Source organism: Zeus faber, assembly GCF_960531495.2.
Source record: "Zeus faber genome assembly, chromosome: 10".
In the NCBI taxonomy this organism is placed as follows: Eukaryota; Metazoa; Chordata; class Actinopteri; order Zeiformes; family Zeidae; genus Zeus; species Zeus faber.
In genome coordinates, this window is record NC_137199.1 from 28,779,081 (window position 1) to 28,798,817 (window position 19,737).

Genomic DNA, 19,737 nt, shown 5'->3' on the forward strand with positions numbered 1-19,737 from the left:
GAACGCACACAGCGGAAATTTTCTGATACTAAATCATTTTTTAATCGTGGTACAAATCGCTCATGGAGTAGCCATGTTTCAACAGATGTCCTGGTACAACCTATGTGGCGGCTCCATATGTGGTCCCCTTCGGTGGGTCTCCCTCGGCGGCCATCGCAGGTGGGACGATGGGCGGACTCCCGTCGTCCCACCTGCCTGCCCGGGGACCTGTTCTCTGGCGCGCGCTCTCTCTCTCGGGCTGTGGGTGGGGGGGCGTTCTGCCGCCCTCTGTTCCGTGGTCTGTGCGGCGACCGTCAGGGGCCCGATGGGGGGCGCATGGCGGGCCGCCTCGTGCCCGTGGCTGGTGACTGTGGGTTAGGTGCCCCCTCTTGGAGTGGTGATGTAGTTGTAGTTGTAGTGATGTAGTTGTAGAGTAGTGATTAGCTGCTTATGGACCAAAACATGGGTGAGAGTTCGCCAAAGAGGGGGCTTGGTGGCGGTTCTGCGTAACAAGAGGTTGTGCTCTTGCACTCCACGGGTCGTCCGCAGGACAGAGTTATTGCAGCAGTTGTTGACGATGAAAAAATTAATGAAGAGTTGCATTGCAGGTTGAGAGGTTGAACTCCACTTGCAGACCAATTCTGCCCAAAATGCAATGGCATAAAAATAATCTGTGTTGTACGCCCAGCATGCTGACAGCACAGGTTTATAAAAAAATAACAAATAAAAAAGAACCAACCTGTTTTGTGCTTGTGACACCATTTTCACAAAAGTTATGGAAATCCTTGAGTTGCTGAGCTCAATAAATAGATTTATACTCTTTTAAAAACTATCCAGTTAGGAGTAATCTTGGAGGACAAGCATATTGAGTTTAGAGTTAATATTATCATAACCATAACAAAATACTTTATACATAAATGTTGCTTGGCAAAATCCCCCAATTGTGGAATGCCCAAAAAACAAAAATCTATATTAAACAAATGTATAAAAAGGTAAAAAAAAAAAAAAAAAAAAAGCCCATGCCAAGAAAATCTATATACTTATGTCTGAATATTATTTATTCTAGCCCCTTGTACAATTCCTTACTTTTTTTTTTTTTTTTTTTTTTTATAACTTATTTTAATGGCTCATCTTTCTCTACTTGTATATTCCTTTTATGGTACTGTTCAAAAACAGGCCTGTAGTTCAAAACATGGCTGTTCGGAACGGATGCACTGCGGTCGTAAAAGTCTCAGAGTCCTGAAGCCCCGCCCTGCCCCGACGCCGCTGCTGCACAGAGCTGAGCAGCTCACTGTTTGCTTGTTTATTCAATGTTTATTAAGATCACGCGTGTCTTGTATCCAAATTGCACCTAATTCAACACTGCACGTCCTGGGGTCCCCAGCAACACACCTATCAAGTGTGAAGTCAGCCGCCAATCACGTACACCTCTCCTGTTGCAAGGTGCACGGCAGCATTCAGAAAAACTAAGGAAATCACGCTGTTCATCTGCAGTTCACCCAACGTTGCAGTTTATGTGCAAATAGCTTCCTCATCTGCTTCAACGTTCAGTTGTGCGAGTGTTTTCCATACAGTGCTGGTATGATATATATGATGAATAATTTAAAGCATTTTAAAAAGGTTGTTAGTCACCCATCGGTAGGTAGAGGGGAACAAACCTACCACAGGATCCTCAGCAGCATTATAGACACTAGATTTCAAACTGCGTAGCTTTGTTAGTGAACACATCTTTTGAAAAAAACAAGAAAAAAAAAAAACAAGTACAAAGTGTCAAAGCTTGAGTTTTCAGTGTTTATTTAAAAATACTCAGCAGATGCTTTACATAAACAAGTCCCAAAAGTTCAATTTGTTCTCTGTAGTGTGCGTCCACACTACTAGGCTGAGAATACAAAACACACATTAAAAAAAAGGAAAGTAGAAACATATCTTACGGTTACTCCAAATTATTTTTCTCTTTCTTGTTCTGTGCTTTTGCCTGCTCCTTTTCGAGATGTTTCTGAAACACAAGACAGGAGGAGGGTTGCACCAAAAAGCAAGATTAGATACTGTGTTTGAGTTCAAGGTTTACCATTAATACGTTTTTTTCTCATAAAAAGAAAAGAGCCAGGTATTACATGTAAATAGTATGTGAAAGGGTTACATTTTTTTCTGTATGTCAAATCACTTGTTTGGCGAGAACATTTAGCTTTTTATTTCATAGATGTAATTTTTCTTTGTTGTTTTATGTTCCCCATCATCCCGAGACTAGGCGTCGCCATTTTGTAGATAAATCATTTTGGAATGCACCAGAAATCAGTGGATTGATTCCTGGAGCCTCCTAGCTGCTGGCTAACCACCAAATAAAACATGATGAATTAAATTGTGCTTAAATTCATGGTTTGGCACAACTGAACAAAGCCAGTGAGGCGTGTACCTTGACTTTGTCGTAGTGCGCCTGGCTGCTGCAGTGGACCTTCTTGGCCGTCTCTTCGTTGGAGTAGAACAGGAAACAGACCCGACAGTAGAAACCCGTCCTCACGTATTCCACACCTGATCCAAACGAGAACCCCTGTTCAGTCTCCGCACGCGTTCAAATTTTCAGATCCAAGACTGCGCCAATGATGGCAAACTAGAGTTATTGAAACTGGGCTTAAAACCAAGTCAATAAATTACATACATCGAAAATGACATTAACATTGTCTGTCACCAAATTCTGACTTGCAATAAGAACATTTTGTCTGAAGTATCAAACCACCGTAAATCACAGCTTAGACTTCTCTAGAAATAATACATAAAGCAAATGATATTGGAGGGGAAAGAAAATCTACCTTGAAAAGAGAATATTCTATAATCTAATTTGAGTGTGTTAGATATGTTTCTATGATCTAATTTAAGTGAATGTTAAATATGTTTCCCTGTATTAAAACAGGCTCCACAGTACAGTCAGATTTTAACTTCATCACAGCGTGAGTGGACTCACCGACGGGGTTGTTCTGCTCGTACGGCGTTAGAGGCAGAGACGCGGCGGCTGGTTTGGTCTCTGCTGGCGTCGGCTCCTCGGCCGGTCTGTTCTGGTTCTGATCGGCGGAAACATCCTCCACCTCCTCACGTTTCACATCCTGCAGCAGAACCAGTGGGGGGCGGGGTCAGAAATAAACACCGATCAGCCACAACATTAAAACCACAGACAGGTGAACGAATAACATCGCTCATCTCGTACCAATGGCACCTGTCAAGGGGTGGGATATGAGGCAACAAGTGAACAGTCAGTGAAGTTGATGTGTTGGAAACAAGAAAAATGGGCAAGAGTAAGGATCTGAGTGACTTTGACAAGGGCCAAATTGTGATGGCTCGACGACTGGGTCAGAGCATCTCCAAAATGGCAGGTCTTGTGGGGTTTTCCCGGTATGCAGAAGGCTGGGGTAGATTTACAATTATTTTACATTTACAATTATTTTAAAATTTAATTTTTTTTTTTTTTTCTCGTTCGTTCGTGCCGGGCTACACAGGCAATTGGGACATTAGCCAAGAAGTGGTATCGTCATCCAGTTCAATGAGGCCGCTGACTCCATGTGGTGATTTGAAGATTGGGCATTCATCAATGATGTGTTCAACAGTCTGTGGTTTTCTGTATTTGCAGAGATCTGTGGCAGACACTCCAATCATATGCAGATAGGTTTGGGTCTTTGCTACTAGGCATTCCGCGGTAGTTCACACCCAGGTGGATTGGTTGAAGGGGAGTTGATGAACTTCCTCAACGTGGAGGTTGACTCGGACCATTGCTTGTTCCAGCAGTCAAGGATCCATCCAGGGTGTGGAGGGCTCGGCTTTTTTTTTTTTAATCCACCAGGAAAAATGCGAGCATTGAAACGTAACTGCAGTTCACCGTGTTCTGAAACTGTTGTGGGGAGGTAAAGGGGGGAAGAGGGAGAGGGGGCGGAGGCTCTCCCCCTCTCTGCTCAGAGCTGTCCAGTAACCACTGGTGATCGGGTCTCTTCCGCTCTACAGTCCCGTACAGAGACTTTGAGGGGCAGGTGCTCAAAAAAAAAGAACTTCTGGTTCTAGGCATTTTGCCGCTCTGGGCAAACGGAGCAGCACAGTAGAGTCGCTGTGCGCACATCGCAGGTGCACCGAGGTGCAAGGTTCATGAGGAGTTCCTCATGAATAACTTGCCGAGACAATCCGCTACCTTGACGCTTAAAAAAGAAGGGCACAATGGAGTCCATAGGGCAGGTGCTCTGGCACCCTCCACCCCCACCTGCACGTACCTCAATATGCAAATGTTGTAGTTATAATAGAGCAGTATAAAATATAATCTCAAACGGAAAGATTTTGATTTATATTTATATATTATATATATATATATATATATATATATATATATATATATATATATATATATATATATTTATATTATATTTATATATATTATATATTTAGTCATTTAGCAGATGCTTTTATCCAAAGCGACTTACAATTGTTCAAACACCGACGGACGCAGCCATCAGGAGCAATTAGGGGTTAAGTGTCTTGCTCAAGGACACTACAGCATGCTAGCAGGAGGAGCCTGGGATCCAACCAGCAACCTTTAGATCACTAGACCACCAGCTCTACCTCCTGAGCTACCATCCCCATTTATTTTGTTTCCTTAGTTTCTTAATTGTATGGAAAATGAAAAACGTAAACCTAACTCAGAGAATTAGAGCGGACCTGTTTCTCCCCCACACAGCGGTGCGTGCCAGCTCCCGTGCCTGTCTTTTAATTTTATATCTATTTATTTTCCTTTGTTTCCCACAGGTATGAAATTAATTACTACATTTATTTATTTATTTTTAAACACAACTAAGTTAAGGGACTGTCCCGCTCCGTACAGTTCCAAAAAAGGGCTGGGGTTCGGGCCCAATCCGATTGGGGCCCACCTCCTAACTTCCAGGACTTGAAGGATCTGCTGCTAACATCTTGGTGCCAGATACCACAGGACACCTTCAGAGGTATTTTGGGACTATATGCCTCGACAGATCAGAGCTGTTTGGCGGCACAAGGGGGAGCTACACAATATAAGTGGTAGTTTTAATGTTGTGGATGATTGGTGTAACTAAAAATGTGTGACTACGTCAATGTTTCCTATCACACGGCCCTGCTCCACCCACCACAGCAGGGTCCTGCTCGCCGGGCTGATCTGACTCTCCGGGTTCTGGATCCTCGCTCTGTGTCTCCATGGGTTCTGCTGCCGCCTCCTGTTCACCGCTGGACACCTCAGCACTCTCCTCCTCCTGTTCCCTCTCCACCGCCTCCTCTTCCTCCGCTGGTGTCGTCTCCTCCTTGGACCTCTTGGCCGGAGTCTCCTCGGGGTGTTTGGACGACTTATCCTGAGAACTGCTGCTGCTGCTGGAAGCGTCTCTCTTTGACGCCTTTCTCTCCTCAAGCTGAATGGGGCGTCTCTGCCTAAATAAAGAAAGGAGACTTTTAGGGGTTCTGGAAGGCAGGGTCTCAATCTAAAGGACTGGGGACCAATTTAATGCATCCCACTACAAGTTAACTATATATTGTCAACTCTGGAATCAATGTATTGCAGCAGGACTTGCCATTAAATGACTGTAACCTTTAAGAGTGATACAAAAGGTACCGTTGTGGTGAAAACATTAAAACCTGACTCACCCGTACTTCTGTGGCTTGTTCTTCCTACTGACATACGCCAATACCGTCTGCCGTTTGCCTTGTAGTTTGGGTGGGTTGACTTTGTAAAGGTCAGCAACTTTCTCTACGTCTTCTGTATTCTCCATCTGAATAAAACACTGAAGAATACAAAATATAATTTTAGAGTCCCAATTATGAGTAAATGGTCATAGTTTTACACGACTGTTTATGTATATGGTTCAGTCAATATGGTTGGAAGTAGACTTTATAACTATTATTGCATCTAAATAACTTGATCAAATTCTATTTTCTTTCTATAACCAATGCGTCATCAATACCTCTCTGCGTAACCTGTTTAGAAAATACGTCTTCACTTGGCCAACGGGTTCCACTAGCTTCAGGACCGACTCGTCTGTGTAGTTGGAGATTGGGAGCTGTCCAATGTAAACTACTTTGTTGCCGCCGCCAGACTGAGACAAAGAAAAATCACAAATGAGTTAACACATTAAGTTAAAACCAAATCAACCTTTTCTAGGCTGACTTTATTAATTAAGAAAGAAAGTCAAAGAAAATCTGATCAGACTTAAGACTTGATTATTATTGATTATGTGAACAATAACATGTGGACTTGCAGAAAATGTCGAATCTAACGTGTCAACATGAGAATTCTGTTCATGCATCAAAACAAAAAACCCATACTGCAAACCAGAAGCTTCTATTCGAGGATGTGTCTCACCTGGATGGTTGGGTAGGTCTGGGAGTGACAAACCCTCACAGGTTTGCCGCACACCGATGCTGTCACATTGCTGTTATAAAATCTGCTCATGGCTTTAGCCTCATCCTCTGTTGCAAACTGCAGATAAGCCTGTTTGAGAGGCAAAAAAAGAGACAAATTCATTGAATATTTAATTCAGAATTTTTCCAAAAATTATCCCCCATTCGATTGAGGAGTATAAAACTGAGTGCAAATATGAAGACCAATGTGGAAGATTGGTCACACACAACACTTTAGGTTGTGTGTGAATTGGAATAACATTTACGTAGAATTTGAATGTAATGTAATCCTGCATCCTGACTGCAAGGAAATTATTTGAGGGTGAGGTCTGCGTTCTACTAAGTGCTTACTCGTCCTTATAAGGGAATAGTTAGAAATGCGTTGAGACAATGAAATAAACAGTGAAAGCTATACCTCTGGTTTTATGTCCAGCACCAGGTGTTTGACTACTTTGCCGAAGGGTTTTGCCAGCGCAAGCAGCTCTTCAAGGAAATTGTAACCACGTCTGAATCCAAGGATGTTGACGACCCTCATTCCCTGAAGAAAACAATTGTTCATTATTCTTATTCATTCATATTTATATTCCTGCTCAGAACAATTGAACACCACCATTCATAACTACCACATATGCATTTCAAGATTAGGGATTCATTGGTCAGCCTAAGTTTAGCCATTTAAAATAAAGGGTCAATGTGGTACTGGGTCTGTCAGAGACTTGATGTCTCTAAATTTATGCACAAACAAACACAACAACCACTGAGCATTCCCTCACTTCCATTAGAGTTAGAATTTATGTCGGCAGTATGCACAGCTGTATGGAACTCAGCTGATACACTTTTTGAGACAAATACTGATGAGAGAAGGGACATGGACTTACCCCTTCTTTTGTACTGTCTATCATAGGGATGAGAGAAACACAGAACACAAAGAAAATGAGAAGTGCGCAAAATAAAATTGTCTCAAGATAGTTTTACAATTTCATACATTTCAATACGTCAGAAATATTGGAAATATCATAAAAGCCACCACCGACAGCTGTTACTTCAGCTGTGATCAAATACATGGTAAGTTTCATACAGAGGTAATTTACTCAACATTTAGCTGGTTTAAAAAGGTGTGGTGAATTGGCTCATTTCCTGGCCTGACTGTGCCAAATACAGCAACCAGCCAATCAGAATGACAAGAAGAATCAGGTGATGGACGCCTTACCAAAAGAATCAGAATCCTTGGTGTGTAGGTCATCTTTGTCTTCTGCTAGCTCATCCAGCGTCACAAAGTCGTCCATGTTTTCCAGGAAATCCTGGTCCAGGGTTCCCCCCTAACAGACAAGAAGCACTTATCACCATTTACTGTATCATTATGGTCACAATGCAGGTCATAATGTTATTATGATCATTGAACCACAGGGTTTGCTTTTAGAGATAACCAGTCCTTTTTCATTTGTGGTAATTTGTAGTAAGTTTTGAAGGACAGATTTTATTCACACACACACACACACACACACACACACACACACACACACACACACACACACACACACACACACACACACACACACACACACACACACACACACACACACACACACACACACACACACACTATAAAAACTACATTTGAATACCATCAAGAAAGTTGCTAGGAATGGATATTTTGGAGACAACCGGTTCTTTTATTTAGCTCCTCCGCTCTTCATCCTTTGTGAGATCTTAGAAAGCGGCCCCAAAAAATGGAAAAAACTAAACAAACCCCGCCACCGCCTAATTAAGTGATTGTTTTAACCATCCCCCACGCTGCCCCGACACCAGTGCTTCAGCGCAGGCCATGTGCTGCTGGCAGAGCCCAGAACTCCTGTAGAGTCAGCACAGAGCCTCTCCCAGAACACTGTGTCTGTTGGTTGTTTATCCATCCATCCATCCATCTATTTAATGAGCATAAAAAAAAGAATTGAGCGCACAGAGTGGCACCTGGACAAAGATCATTCACTTGATTGATCAGAGGATGTGGACATTTTTCGAAAAATGTATACATTTCTGCTGAAACACTGCATTTCTTTTAATGTTAATTTTCAGATTCTAACAATTACAAGGCTTGAAATTAAATCAATCAGCCAATATTCTTTGACGGTTTTCTTTTTACAATTCAATATAGTTAAATAAATATGTAATTCATATCAATTCATCATAACACATCGACCACAAGTTTATGTTGACTGTATCCAATGTTGTGATTAAATTATCTTCTCAAATCATTCAACCCTAGTGGATATTATAACGAAGCGGGAGAGGCATTTGTTAACTAGAACAGTCCATGAAGTTCAGAAAGTTGCCTTACTTCACTGTAATGCAGCCTGAAAGAAGAAACATTTACCTATATCAAGATATTACGATAACCAAAGTTATATCTAGTCTCATGTCACAATATCTATAAATCACCCATTGTAGTTGCTTGGATGAGGATGTGTGTGTGTGTGTGTGTGTGTGTGTGTGTGTGTGTGTGTGTGTGGCAGTCTCCTACCAGGTCCTCAGGCAGCTCTCCCTCTTTCATCTTGGCACTCTCTGCAGGATCAGTGGCCGTTTCCCTCAAGCTTTCAGTCCGTGCGGACGGCTCCTCGGTCTCTGCCAGATGACTGTCCTTATCTTCCTCTCGGTCGGTGTCTTTGTCCTCTGTGGCGCTTTTGTCGCCGGTGGGAATGCCATGAGGTTCTTGTCGTGCTTCGGCAGCTTGAGCATCATTCCCCTCCTCCTCCACTTCGCTTGGAGCCGAGGTGCCGGGCTCCTTCACACCTGGCTCCCGCTCCACCTCGCACTCCTCTTTTCCTTCTTCCGCTTCATCGTCTCCTTCCATCACACCGGCTACCTCCTCCTCCTCCTCCACCATGTGCTTTTCCTCCCGTTTCTCCTTTGACGAGGCGGTGGATTTGGAGGAGGAGCTCGAGGGGGAGGTCTTGGCCCTGGTACGGTTGTAGTAGTTGTTGTTGGCTGGTGTTGACTCGCTGCTCCACCTGCCTCTGTCGTCTCCCATAGACAGTCCATAGCCACCTCTCCGGCTCACACTAAAAGAAGCATGACATTGAACAGTTTCATTTCTTGTAGGTCCCTGGGTTGCAGCCATGAAGACGGTTTCCACAATGAACTAAAAGAATATCATGTCATATATCAATAACATTTTATAAGGAAATTAAGTTTTCTTTAAAACGCAAATGTTGACAAATCACCTGGAACCTGTTTATGAAGCAGAGCTAAGATATGCAGTTTTGTTTTGAATCACTGAATAAGCTCTGGAAAAAAATAAATAAATAAATTCAGCGACGCTGACCTAGAAGTAATGTTTCAACAAGTTCACCAAAACATCGGCACGGATCAATGAACTCCATCTACAAGAGGAATATAAATAAGGTTCAATAAAAACATCAGCAGACACCAAAGAAAGAAGAAGACAGTAAAAATAATCTGTATCCATGTAAAATATACAACGATCAGCCACAACATTAAAACCACCACTAATAACCACTAATATTGTGTAGCTCCCCCTCGTGCTGCAAAGATAGCTCTGACCCGTCAAGGCAAAGACCTCTGAAGGTGTCCTGTGGTATCCGCCACCAAGTAGTTAGAAGCAGATAGGTCAGGCTTGTTTTTCCAGCACATCCAACAGATAGTCGATCAGATCGGACCCTAACCCCGGTCTGCCACCTTCTTCCATTGCTCCATGGTCCAGTTCTGACGCTCACATGCCCATTGTGGGCGTTTTCGGTGGTGGACCACCTGGGCTCTCTGTCCGGTCTGCGGCTACACAGCCCCATACACAGCAAGCTGTAATGCACTGTGTGTTCTGACACCTTTCTATCATAGCAGCATTAACATTTCATCAAGTTGTGCTCCAGTAGCTCTTCTGTGGGATTAGACCAGATGAGCTCGACTAGACGAGCTCCCCACACACATCAATGAGCCTTGGGCGCCCATGAGCCTGTCGCCGGTTCACAGATTGACCTTTGTCGGACCACTTTTGGTAGGTATTTACCACTGCATACCAGGGAGACACCACAAGACCAATCGTTTTGGTGATACTCTGACACAGTCATCCAGCCATCACAATTTGGCCCTTGTCAAAGTTGGTCACGTCCTTACACTTGCCATTTTTTCCTGCTTCCAACACATCAACTTCAAGATATCCCACCCCCTGACAGGTGCTATTGTAACAAGATAATTAATTTTATTCACTTCATTTTTCAGTGGTTTTAATGTTGTGGCTGATCTGTCTTTAGATTACTCAAGTCTTGATAAAATTTATGAAACAGAAACAACTGCCACGTGCTTGGCAACTTGTATCCATTGGGATGAGTGCAGTCCTACAGACTACATCCCATCTCTCTCTCCAGGTACCTTAATTGGTGAATTAAAGTACAGAATTCTTCAGCCAGCGACTTACTTGAGGGTCTTGTACTTGGTGCAGATGTTGAGGCGGATGCTCCTGCCTTTGATGATGAGCGGGTTCTGGTTGTAGTACTTCACCATCATCTCAGCATCCTCTGGGGTCCCGAGCTGGACAAAAGCCTGGCGGAGGAAAAGGAAGAGGAATGGAATCACTTCATCCAAGTTAGTCTAGTCAGGTTTATTTAGAAAGACTCGAAAATGGAAACTGGGTAAACAACTTCTGGTGAAAGGAGCCTATAATCACATGGCAGAATGACTGAATGACATCAATCCCAACAAGAATCCAAACTTTCTGTAGCATTTGTTGTAAAATTTCACTATCTGACATCTGACCAAACAAACAAATGGTTTGTATTGTCACACCCTTGGTTACCTCGTCTGTTAAGAACAAGTGTTTCTCTACGAGGCCAAAGCGCCCTGCGACAGTGAGCAGCTCCATCTTCTTGTCTTGCTGCCTCGGCAGGTTGGAGAAGAACACCACCTGGCTGCCTTGACCATTAACGTCTCTGTTGACTATGTCCCCTACCCGGTCCTCTTTCTGAGGGAGTGAAAACCACATAAAACACGTCAGCAGCCCCCAGAGATCCCAAGAGGATTACTAAACAGAGTTTGGTGGCATATTAAATAAAAAATAATAATAATCTATACAAACAAATCAGTTGTTTAAAATAGATTTAGCCTCTGTCAGCAAATAATAATGGAAAAACTGGATAGATGATGTCGATCAAACCAAGAATAAAAGTCCATTTGTATCAGTCCTGTATTTTATTGCATGATCTATCTATACCTCACATCTAAATATTCTCTTCACTCTCAAGTAGTCATCGAGAATCAATGGAGCCAACTGTATCTGTAACCATTTGGCTGGCTTCCATAAAAAGAAATGTTTGAATATATTATTTGGGTGATGAAAGCAAATCCAGTGTGGTTACCTCAATGACCAGTAATTCCGTGGAAAGGTAAAAGATCACATTCTTTCCGCACATTCTGGCCGGATTTTGCTGGTAATAGTTCACCATGTCTACAGCCTCCTGATTCGTGTCCATCTCCAGGAAGGCCTGAGGGACGTGAAGAAGAACCTTCATTTTGTTACAACAAAGTAGTTAACCTTCTATTTCTAACTATTTGTGAGTAGAATATTAAAGCAACAAATAAACAATAATAAACAAATAAACCGTTCAATAAATTGTGCCATTTTGCAGTGTTTTCATTAATATTCCAAAGTGCTCAACAAGATCATATCATGTGTTAAAGCTAATAAATTGAAACATTCCTAGTAGTGGCAAGACGTTCACACAGTTAAAATTTAAAATTGATCTGATGCAGAGACATGTTTGTATTTACCTTTGTCTTGAGAACCAGATGCTCACGCAGGGTTCCAAAAGGCTTAGTGAAAGCAAACAAGGCTTTGTTGTTGTTCGGCTTCCTACCATATTTTGCCATTACCACTCTGCTTTTCATCTGAGGGAACAAGGGTGTCACTTTCAATTTTAGCTTAGCACAGTACAATAAGATGTAGGGAAAGTCTATATCACTTATATTGTTTTGCCATCAACCTTCATTTTAATGGTTAAGTCCTTCAAATAAAGTCTTCAAGAGTTTAGAGTTAAGTAACTTAACAGCCATAAGTAAACGTTGATCCAGTAGGGAACAAAAGAAAGAAAGTAAAACATTTTTTTGTGCTGGCCACTCCACTGAAACAGTTATACTATATAGGAAGTGTACTTGGAGAAATTCCAAAATTCAGATCAAGTAAAAGAAACACACATATAATAATAACAACAAATGGATTTCAATGAGTTTATATTAACAAACATGGCTTACATTCGGAAACATAGTTGAGTGAGACTGGTTCTTGTTTGAGAAGCTGGAACTTGCACCGCCCCCTAGAATAAAACACGTGTGAGAGATTAAACTTTGATGGGGTGTCCTATGTCGTTATTGAAGATAAAATAGATAAGATTACAATTCATTTTCATTAACCTTTGGAAATAGCTATGGTTATATTTTCTCTCATAACCAAAAAAAACATAAAAAATGGTAAACAGCCAATCAATTATGAGGACTGAAGCAGATTTCTTCCCACAATATAATGTAGTCGTGCTGATGAGAAGAAAGTCCCGAGATTTATCTAAATATAGATAAATGTTAGACTGTTTACCAAAGTCATGAAGATAGGAGGTAAGGTTGCCTACCCCAGTTGGAGGACATGCCGCCTGCTGTCTGGCCTTGGGACATGGGAGCGGGTTCTCGCAGCCCAGCAGAAAGGTTGGGTGTCTCCATGCGGCGAGCCCCCCCACTGATGAACGAGACCGGAAGCAGTCATACGACAGTGGGAAAATTCAACTGAGTTGACTGGTAAATAATGGTTTGAAATCTGGAAAGTGCTATGAAAGTGAGTAGCAGTATACTGACTTACATGTAGCTATTACATTTCACTGCATTACATTTCACTGCATATATGTATGGAAGTATGTATATGTATGTGACAAATAAAAAATCTTGAATCTTGAATCTAAGGGACATAAACTGTCTGTGCCAATATGATGCAGTTACATCTAATTTTACTTATTACTTCATCCTAAACTTTTGGAATAGTTGCATTACACAAACATTATCGGACACCAATAAGTTCCAGGGTATAAAATGTATTTCAAAATAACAGCAGCAAATGACTTGAAGTGGCAACCTTAAGACTCGATTTTGTTTGCTTCCACACAATTAATTTAAATCAAAAAGTTTCATTGACAACTATAAATAAAAATCCTCCGAAAACATTTCACCCCAAAAATAATAAAATGAAATAGCAGTCACAAACACAAGTAAAGACCTTCCTGCCCTGCCAAAAAGACAGCACAACCACATCTTAACCATATGTTTTAATCTGTCATGTCTTACCCTCGGTTTTGGGCCATGCCAGGGTCCCAATCTGGATACCTAGAGGAAAAAGGTTCACCGTCATTCACCCAAAAATATATTATTATATATTTATTTAATATATTACGTATTTTCACGACCATAAGGCGCACCGTACTAAAAGGCGCAGTCTCAGTTATGTGTGCCATTACTGTATTTAACACACACATAAGGCGCACCGGATTATAGGGCGCGGGTTTTATATACCGGTACATATCCTCTACTACGTTTAAATACCTCTACTGCGTATTTAAAAATAGAGCGGGAGCAAAACTGAGTATGTTTGTGCTTTATTCATGTATTTATTACAAAGTATTAATCAAACCCATCGAAGTCATCATCCTCTGTTTCTGAATTAAACAGCTGCGCTAAATCAGACATGCCAGTTTCCCCTTCTTCGCTGTCAGAGTCACTTTCCGTGCCGTGCGGCTCCTCGGAAATGATGCCGGCTTTTGCGAAAGCTCGAACAACAGTGCCAGCAGACACGTTAGCCCAAGCATCTACAATCCATCCGCAAACTGTGGCGTAACTTGCCCGGCGCTGCCTTCCACTTTTCGTGAAACTGTGGTCTCCGTCGGTCATCCATCGCTCCCACGCCGCTCGCAGCCTTACTTTGACTCAAAGTAAGGCTCTGTCGAAAGTGAGCGGCACCTCGTCCATGTTGGTGATGTGGCTTGGCTGGATGCGTTTGTCGGCGATGTGTTTGCTGCAGTAGGAGTGGAAGCTCGCCAGCTTTTCATTATAATCCGCCGGACGTTGCTGCGCTACTGTAGTCCTGGTCCGGATGGAAAAATGGCACCGTTTCATAAAACGAAAGCACCACGACGGACCTCCTTGAAAATGTTCAATTTTCATTTCTTCCGCTAGCGTTACTGCTTTTAGTCGAACAGTGACCGTCGAAACGCTCGCCCCACTCGTTCTTTGCTCGATGATCCACCGCTCGAGTCTTTCCTCCAACTCGGGCCACCTCGCCTTATGTCCGCGGAAACTCAGCTGCGTCTTCTTCACCTGTCGGAGTTCGTTTTCCATCTTCCTCCACTTGCGAACCATCGATTCATTAATCTTGAATTCTCTCGCGGCTGCTCGATTTCCATGTTCCTCTGCGTAGCTGATAGCCTTCAGTTTAAACTGTGCTTCATAGGCGTGTCTCTTTGCCATTTTAAGGGTTGTTAAGACAACAATGTTCTGCATAAAGCACATACCTGTTCTTTTATACACAATCCACGCCCACACTTCCCCCTTTAACGTTCTCATGGTGGTCTCAACAACGTCCGCAGTAACAACACACATAGGGCGCACCGCACTATAGGGCGCGCCGCACATTTTGAGGAAAAAAAAAGACGTTTATATGCGCCTTATAGTCGCGAAAATACGGTATATATCACATGTGATTACATTTTGCGAGACGTCTTTAGAGAGCTGTATCAAGCCATGTTGGTGTGGAGGTGAAAAACTTACATTCGAAGGAGCACCCTTCGGTTTTCAGCATGACGGAGCCCATTGGTGTGTTGATCCCACTCCTAGAAGACAAACTCAACTATTACAAACTCCTGCTTAGGCTGACTTGAAAATCACATTTACAATGACTGGATTAAGAGCGGATCATCTTAAATTTCCAAAGTATAGGAAGGCACGATGTTAAAGATATTCAGCCTGATGACAGAGTGAGATCCATCTTGAACTAAATATTGAAATGTTTTAGTTCGGTACGATTAACACTGAAAATAGCAAGTCTATTTTAATACAATTTCCAGTCAAATGTGCACATGAACTGAAAATTCACCCATTCTGAATTGGAGGCAAAAAACAGTCTGAGCTCAAGCTTTCGGATTGGCATAGTATTTCTAACCAGGTAATCCCACTGAAAGGCAGGAAAAGAGCATGGACTGGTACTCACCATGGTGGAATGGACATCAAAGTCACAAAGAGAGCAAACATGGGGGAACATGGGGGGCATGGCTCCCAAGAAGTCTTGAACTTTGCCTTGGGACGGGGAGCCCATCCTCCTCTGCATAAAGACATTGTCGGACTGGGGGGGCCCCATGCCAACACCGCCATAGGAATCTCGGCGAGAAAGGTCTGAATATTGTCTGTCTCTGTTGCCAGTCCCTCCATTGTTCCTGCTGTAGCCTAAATTGTATCCCCGGGCAGGGCTGGCATCCTGCATGGAACCATAAGCATAATTTGCTTGGGGTGGGGCACGGGCTGAAGCTTGTCCCATAGAAGAACCACCCAGTCTCTCCCCACGCATGTCCCCCCAATCGTCCCTGCCTCCTTGATAGGAGGATTCAGAAGATAGTGAAGGTAGATCTCTGGGGTTGCCTGCCATGCGTCTGTCTCCAGCCTCCCCCTTCCGGTTCTTAAGCTGCATGAGTATCTGTGGCAAGGTCTCTACACTTATGTCCTCTTCAGGTATCTGTGCCAGAGCGTCAAGGTCAGCAGGCGACTGCCCCAAGCTGGGGACCATGCTCGCCAATATCCGGCTCTGAGGGCCAGAACACTGTTCTTTAACACTCAAGTTCAAAGTTTCTGCAGCTGCCAGGAGCCCGCGGCCCACGGTGAAGCCTTTCTGACCACCGTCCAACAGGTTCTTCTGAGACATTGTCCTTCAATACTGGCTCTCCACTCAGGTCTCGACACCGTTCGGTAGATGACTCAAGATACAGAACCAAGGAGGTGACCCGCAAAAATGTCTTTTTTGTTGCTTTCTGATGTGAAAGAGTGAAAGGAGTCTAACTCAAGGGTAACGTCTCCTCTCCACAGGGGGCATGCTTTACCTCTGTTGAAACACAACCAGGTGGGTGCTTGTGTAAGTGTCACTTCTATAAAGAAAACAGACAAACTGTAATGAAGAAGAAACAGGTCTGTGATCCACAGGAGCATTTACAGTAAAATGAACACTTAGTCCTAGGCTTTAAGGATCTGAACATGGAAGGCAGTCAAAGAGCACTGAAAGGCAGAATAGGAAAGGAGACAGGGACAGTGGGTAACAGGTTCTAACGACTCAGAATTGAACTCAAGGAAGAATAAGGTAAACAACCAACCACTGGACACTGGTGTGACCTGACGATGTCGGATCAAAATCGGATAAAGCGAATAGTCATATAAATATATGAACCGATCTGCACCACAGTCGTGGGTTACAGGACGTATTGACGAAGAGGAGAACTAAATATGGCAACACATGGAAAGTAGTCAATGCAGTGAGGTCAAGTTAAGCAGTCTGTTCCATAAGACAACAACTTTTCTATCATTTAAAAAAAAAACTGTAAAGACTTGTGGTTGCAAGCCAAGAACATTAAGTTCTTCAGTTACTCATGTCCATGCATAGTAGGTGACATTTTGGATAAACTGGCGTCGGCTGAATGTTAGCATTTAGCTAGCTTAAGATAATCAGCACTGCGTCGTTGGCTTAGCAACGCTGTTGGCTTGCTGCTATATGCATGGTCACCGAGGAACCAGGACTTTATTAACATAAAAACGGTATAAAATCCCCCCAAAAAAGTTCCACTCTTACCTTTGTGTGTGTTGTCTATGGATGGCTAGGCAGTAAACTAGCCAGCTAGCTAGTTAGCTGATATTGCAGCACCGCCGCCTGAGACAGGAGGTTGTCGCTGGTGGAGGTAGCGCCACCTGGCGGACGGGAATGCGCAGCAGAAACGACGGGAAAATCGACCAGTTTCTTTCATGGAGATGGTGCTGTGACAATATATTTATCTTGATGGATTTCCAAGCAGACATTTTAGCAGATATGTCATCTGCATTATTTCATGTGAAAAATAAAGTATCTTTATCTCCTGGAATATTATGTTTTCCTTCGTGACATAGATGTGATTTAACGCATGCTGCATTCCAGCGCACCTCGGAAATCGGTTAAATCCAACTCGGGAGTCCCGGCATCCCAGGTCAAACGTAAGTAACGCGACATTATAAAACTACAGAGTTGATGACGTTGAACGTGTTTGTAAATAAAGAACAACGCAAAGGGAACTTTGTTTGCACATGTGTCACTGCGACTTAAAAAAAAAAAAACACTCGCAAATAATGGAAAACACAACCGCAAAACCACATAACGGAAGTGAGCCACACGATTACGGAAGTGATTCAAACCGGATGCACGATTCATCTGCAATAAAATTTCTAAAAGTCAATTATTTCGTCTCTGTAATTATATATAAGAAGTTATAACAGTAACAACCGCAGACCAATATTTTTGGGAGAACGAACTGAACTAAATGACTTCCTCAAACGATCCTTTCAGTTGAGCTCTCAGTCAGTTGCGAGCGAACGTGAAGTGAGTGATTTTTTTCCCCGAGTTCCGAATTCAAGGGAACGCAGCTTAAACAATCTGCCAAAATGTTTTTTTTCCCCAAACTGAAATCAGATATTTTAAAGGTCATTAGTAACACGCTATATATGCTAAAATGTTATATTGAATACATTTTTTTTTTTTTTTACCAAAAGAAAATCGTTTTGTTTAGTTTAATGCACAGTGAAAACCGCCTTAATGGAAGTTTCATCTGATATTATTAAATAAAGATTGAAAACCATGACATTTTGGCATGTTCGCAATGAATAATATTTGCTGTCAACCGTAATTCTTCCACCCCCTCAATGAAAATAGACGGAAAACATCATTCAATAAATTTTTTTATCAGCCCACGAATTGAACCCAAGGGTGATTGGTGGCAATTTTAAGACGAGATACTCCACCCAGTCACGTTGCCTCATTTGAAGGTAATATGGGCAAGGGCTCCAGTTTTACTGTTTGTTGATATTTATGAAAACTGTAGGATTGTTGGAAAGAGTAGTGATTTGAGTGACGACATGATTAACTTTTTCAGTCAGAGCTATTCTTTCAAATCTCATGCTGTAATCTACTGGTACTTCCATCCTGTGATCCAAAATCGGAATCAGCTCCCCCCTATTGGCCATCGCAGGAATTGCAGGGAGGCAGTCGCAAACCAATTTGTTAATTGTAAACAGTATTTTATTCATGTATTTTCATTTATGTGAATGTTTTCCACAAAACAAAACAAAAAAAAAAAAAACACACGCGCAAAACATGCAGTAGATACATCCTCACATTTTCTGAGAAGTTGTTGTTGTTTTTTTTTAATTCTCTGAATTATTTTGGCCGCCAGTGTAACATTGAAATATACGGCCTCTTCCAGGCGTTTCCTCTCCGTTTCCGCTGTTCAAAGACTCCCTCCAGAGCGGGGGCGTCGTTAATCCGCCCCCCGCGATTATTTACATAAGCATATTCCCTCTATCTATTCCATTTTATTTTTATTGTATTTTATTTTATTCTATATATTTTTTATTTTATTCTATAAGTATTCAACTTACTGTATTACGTTTTAGGAGTCAGTTAGTTGGTCTATTAGAAATATTTTTTTTCCTCGGACATATTGTGTGTTATCACCGGGTGCGTTGCATTACATTTCACTGCATGTATGTATGAAAGTATGTATATGTATGAAAGTATGTAGATGTATGAAAGTATGTATATGTATGAAAGTATGTATATGTATGAAAGTATGTATATGTATGAAAGTATGTATATGTATGAAAGTATGTATATGTATGAAAGTATGTATATGTATGAAAGTATGTATATGTATGAAAGTATGTAGATGTATGAAAGTATGTATATGTATGAAAGTATGTATATGTATGTGACGAATAAAAATCTTGAATCTTGAATCTTGAATCTCTTGAGTCTTGAGAAGCGACGCCCCGCCTGTGGCCAGCGTCCACGGCGCCGTGGCCGAAAGCCTCCATCCCCCCCCGGTCACGAAACAGCCGCAAAGTGGAGCGGCGGAGGGGAGGGGAGGGGAGGGGAGGGGAGGGGGTGAGGCGGGCGGGCGGATGGATAATGTCATCTCGGTGCCGTCCGTGATCCGCTCCCGTCCGCGTCCGTCGGAATGGAATTTCACCCTTAATATTATTGATTATTGATTATTGATTATTGATTATTATTATTAATAATAATAATAATAATAATAATATTTTTTT

At 42.3% G+C, this 19,737-nt stretch overlaps 1 protein-coding gene across 3 annotated transcripts; it reads right to left on the minus strand.

Annotated features, from left to right (window-relative positions):
* Positions 1-1,749: 1,749 nt before the first annotated feature.
* On the minus strand, positions 1,750-17,330 carry LOC307236355 (uncharacterized protein). 3 transcript variants are annotated; one of them, XM_080008746.1, is made up of 21 exons: positions 17,237-17,330; positions 15,617-16,498; positions 15,178-15,239; positions 13,702-13,740; positions 12,999-13,102; positions 12,628-12,689; positions 12,148-12,264; positions 11,736-11,861; positions 11,177-11,341; positions 10,799-10,923; positions 8,888-9,425; positions 7,580-7,688; positions 7,248-7,264; positions 6,785-6,907; positions 6,332-6,460; positions 5,934-6,065; positions 5,617-5,753; positions 5,109-5,403; positions 2,939-3,077; positions 2,393-2,508; positions 1,750-1,975 (listed from the first exon to the last, which is right to left on the minus strand). In XM_080008746.1, the coding sequence occupies exons 2-21, from the start codon at positions 16,319-16,321 to the stop codon at positions 1,913-1,915; spliced, it is 3,303 nt and encodes a 1,100-aa protein (XP_079864872.1). In that variant the 5' UTR covers positions 16,322-16,498; positions 17,237-17,330; the 3' UTR covers positions 1,750-1,912. The 3 variants fall into 3 exon arrangements, with proteins under 3 accessions (XP_079864872.1, XP_079864873.1, XP_079864871.1); XM_080008747.1 differs by having other exon boundaries at positions 15,617-16,561; positions 17,237-17,303; XM_080008745.1 differs by having other exon boundaries at positions 15,617-16,541; positions 17,237-17,251.
* Between the last annotated feature and the right edge of the window lie 2,407 nt (positions 17,331-19,737).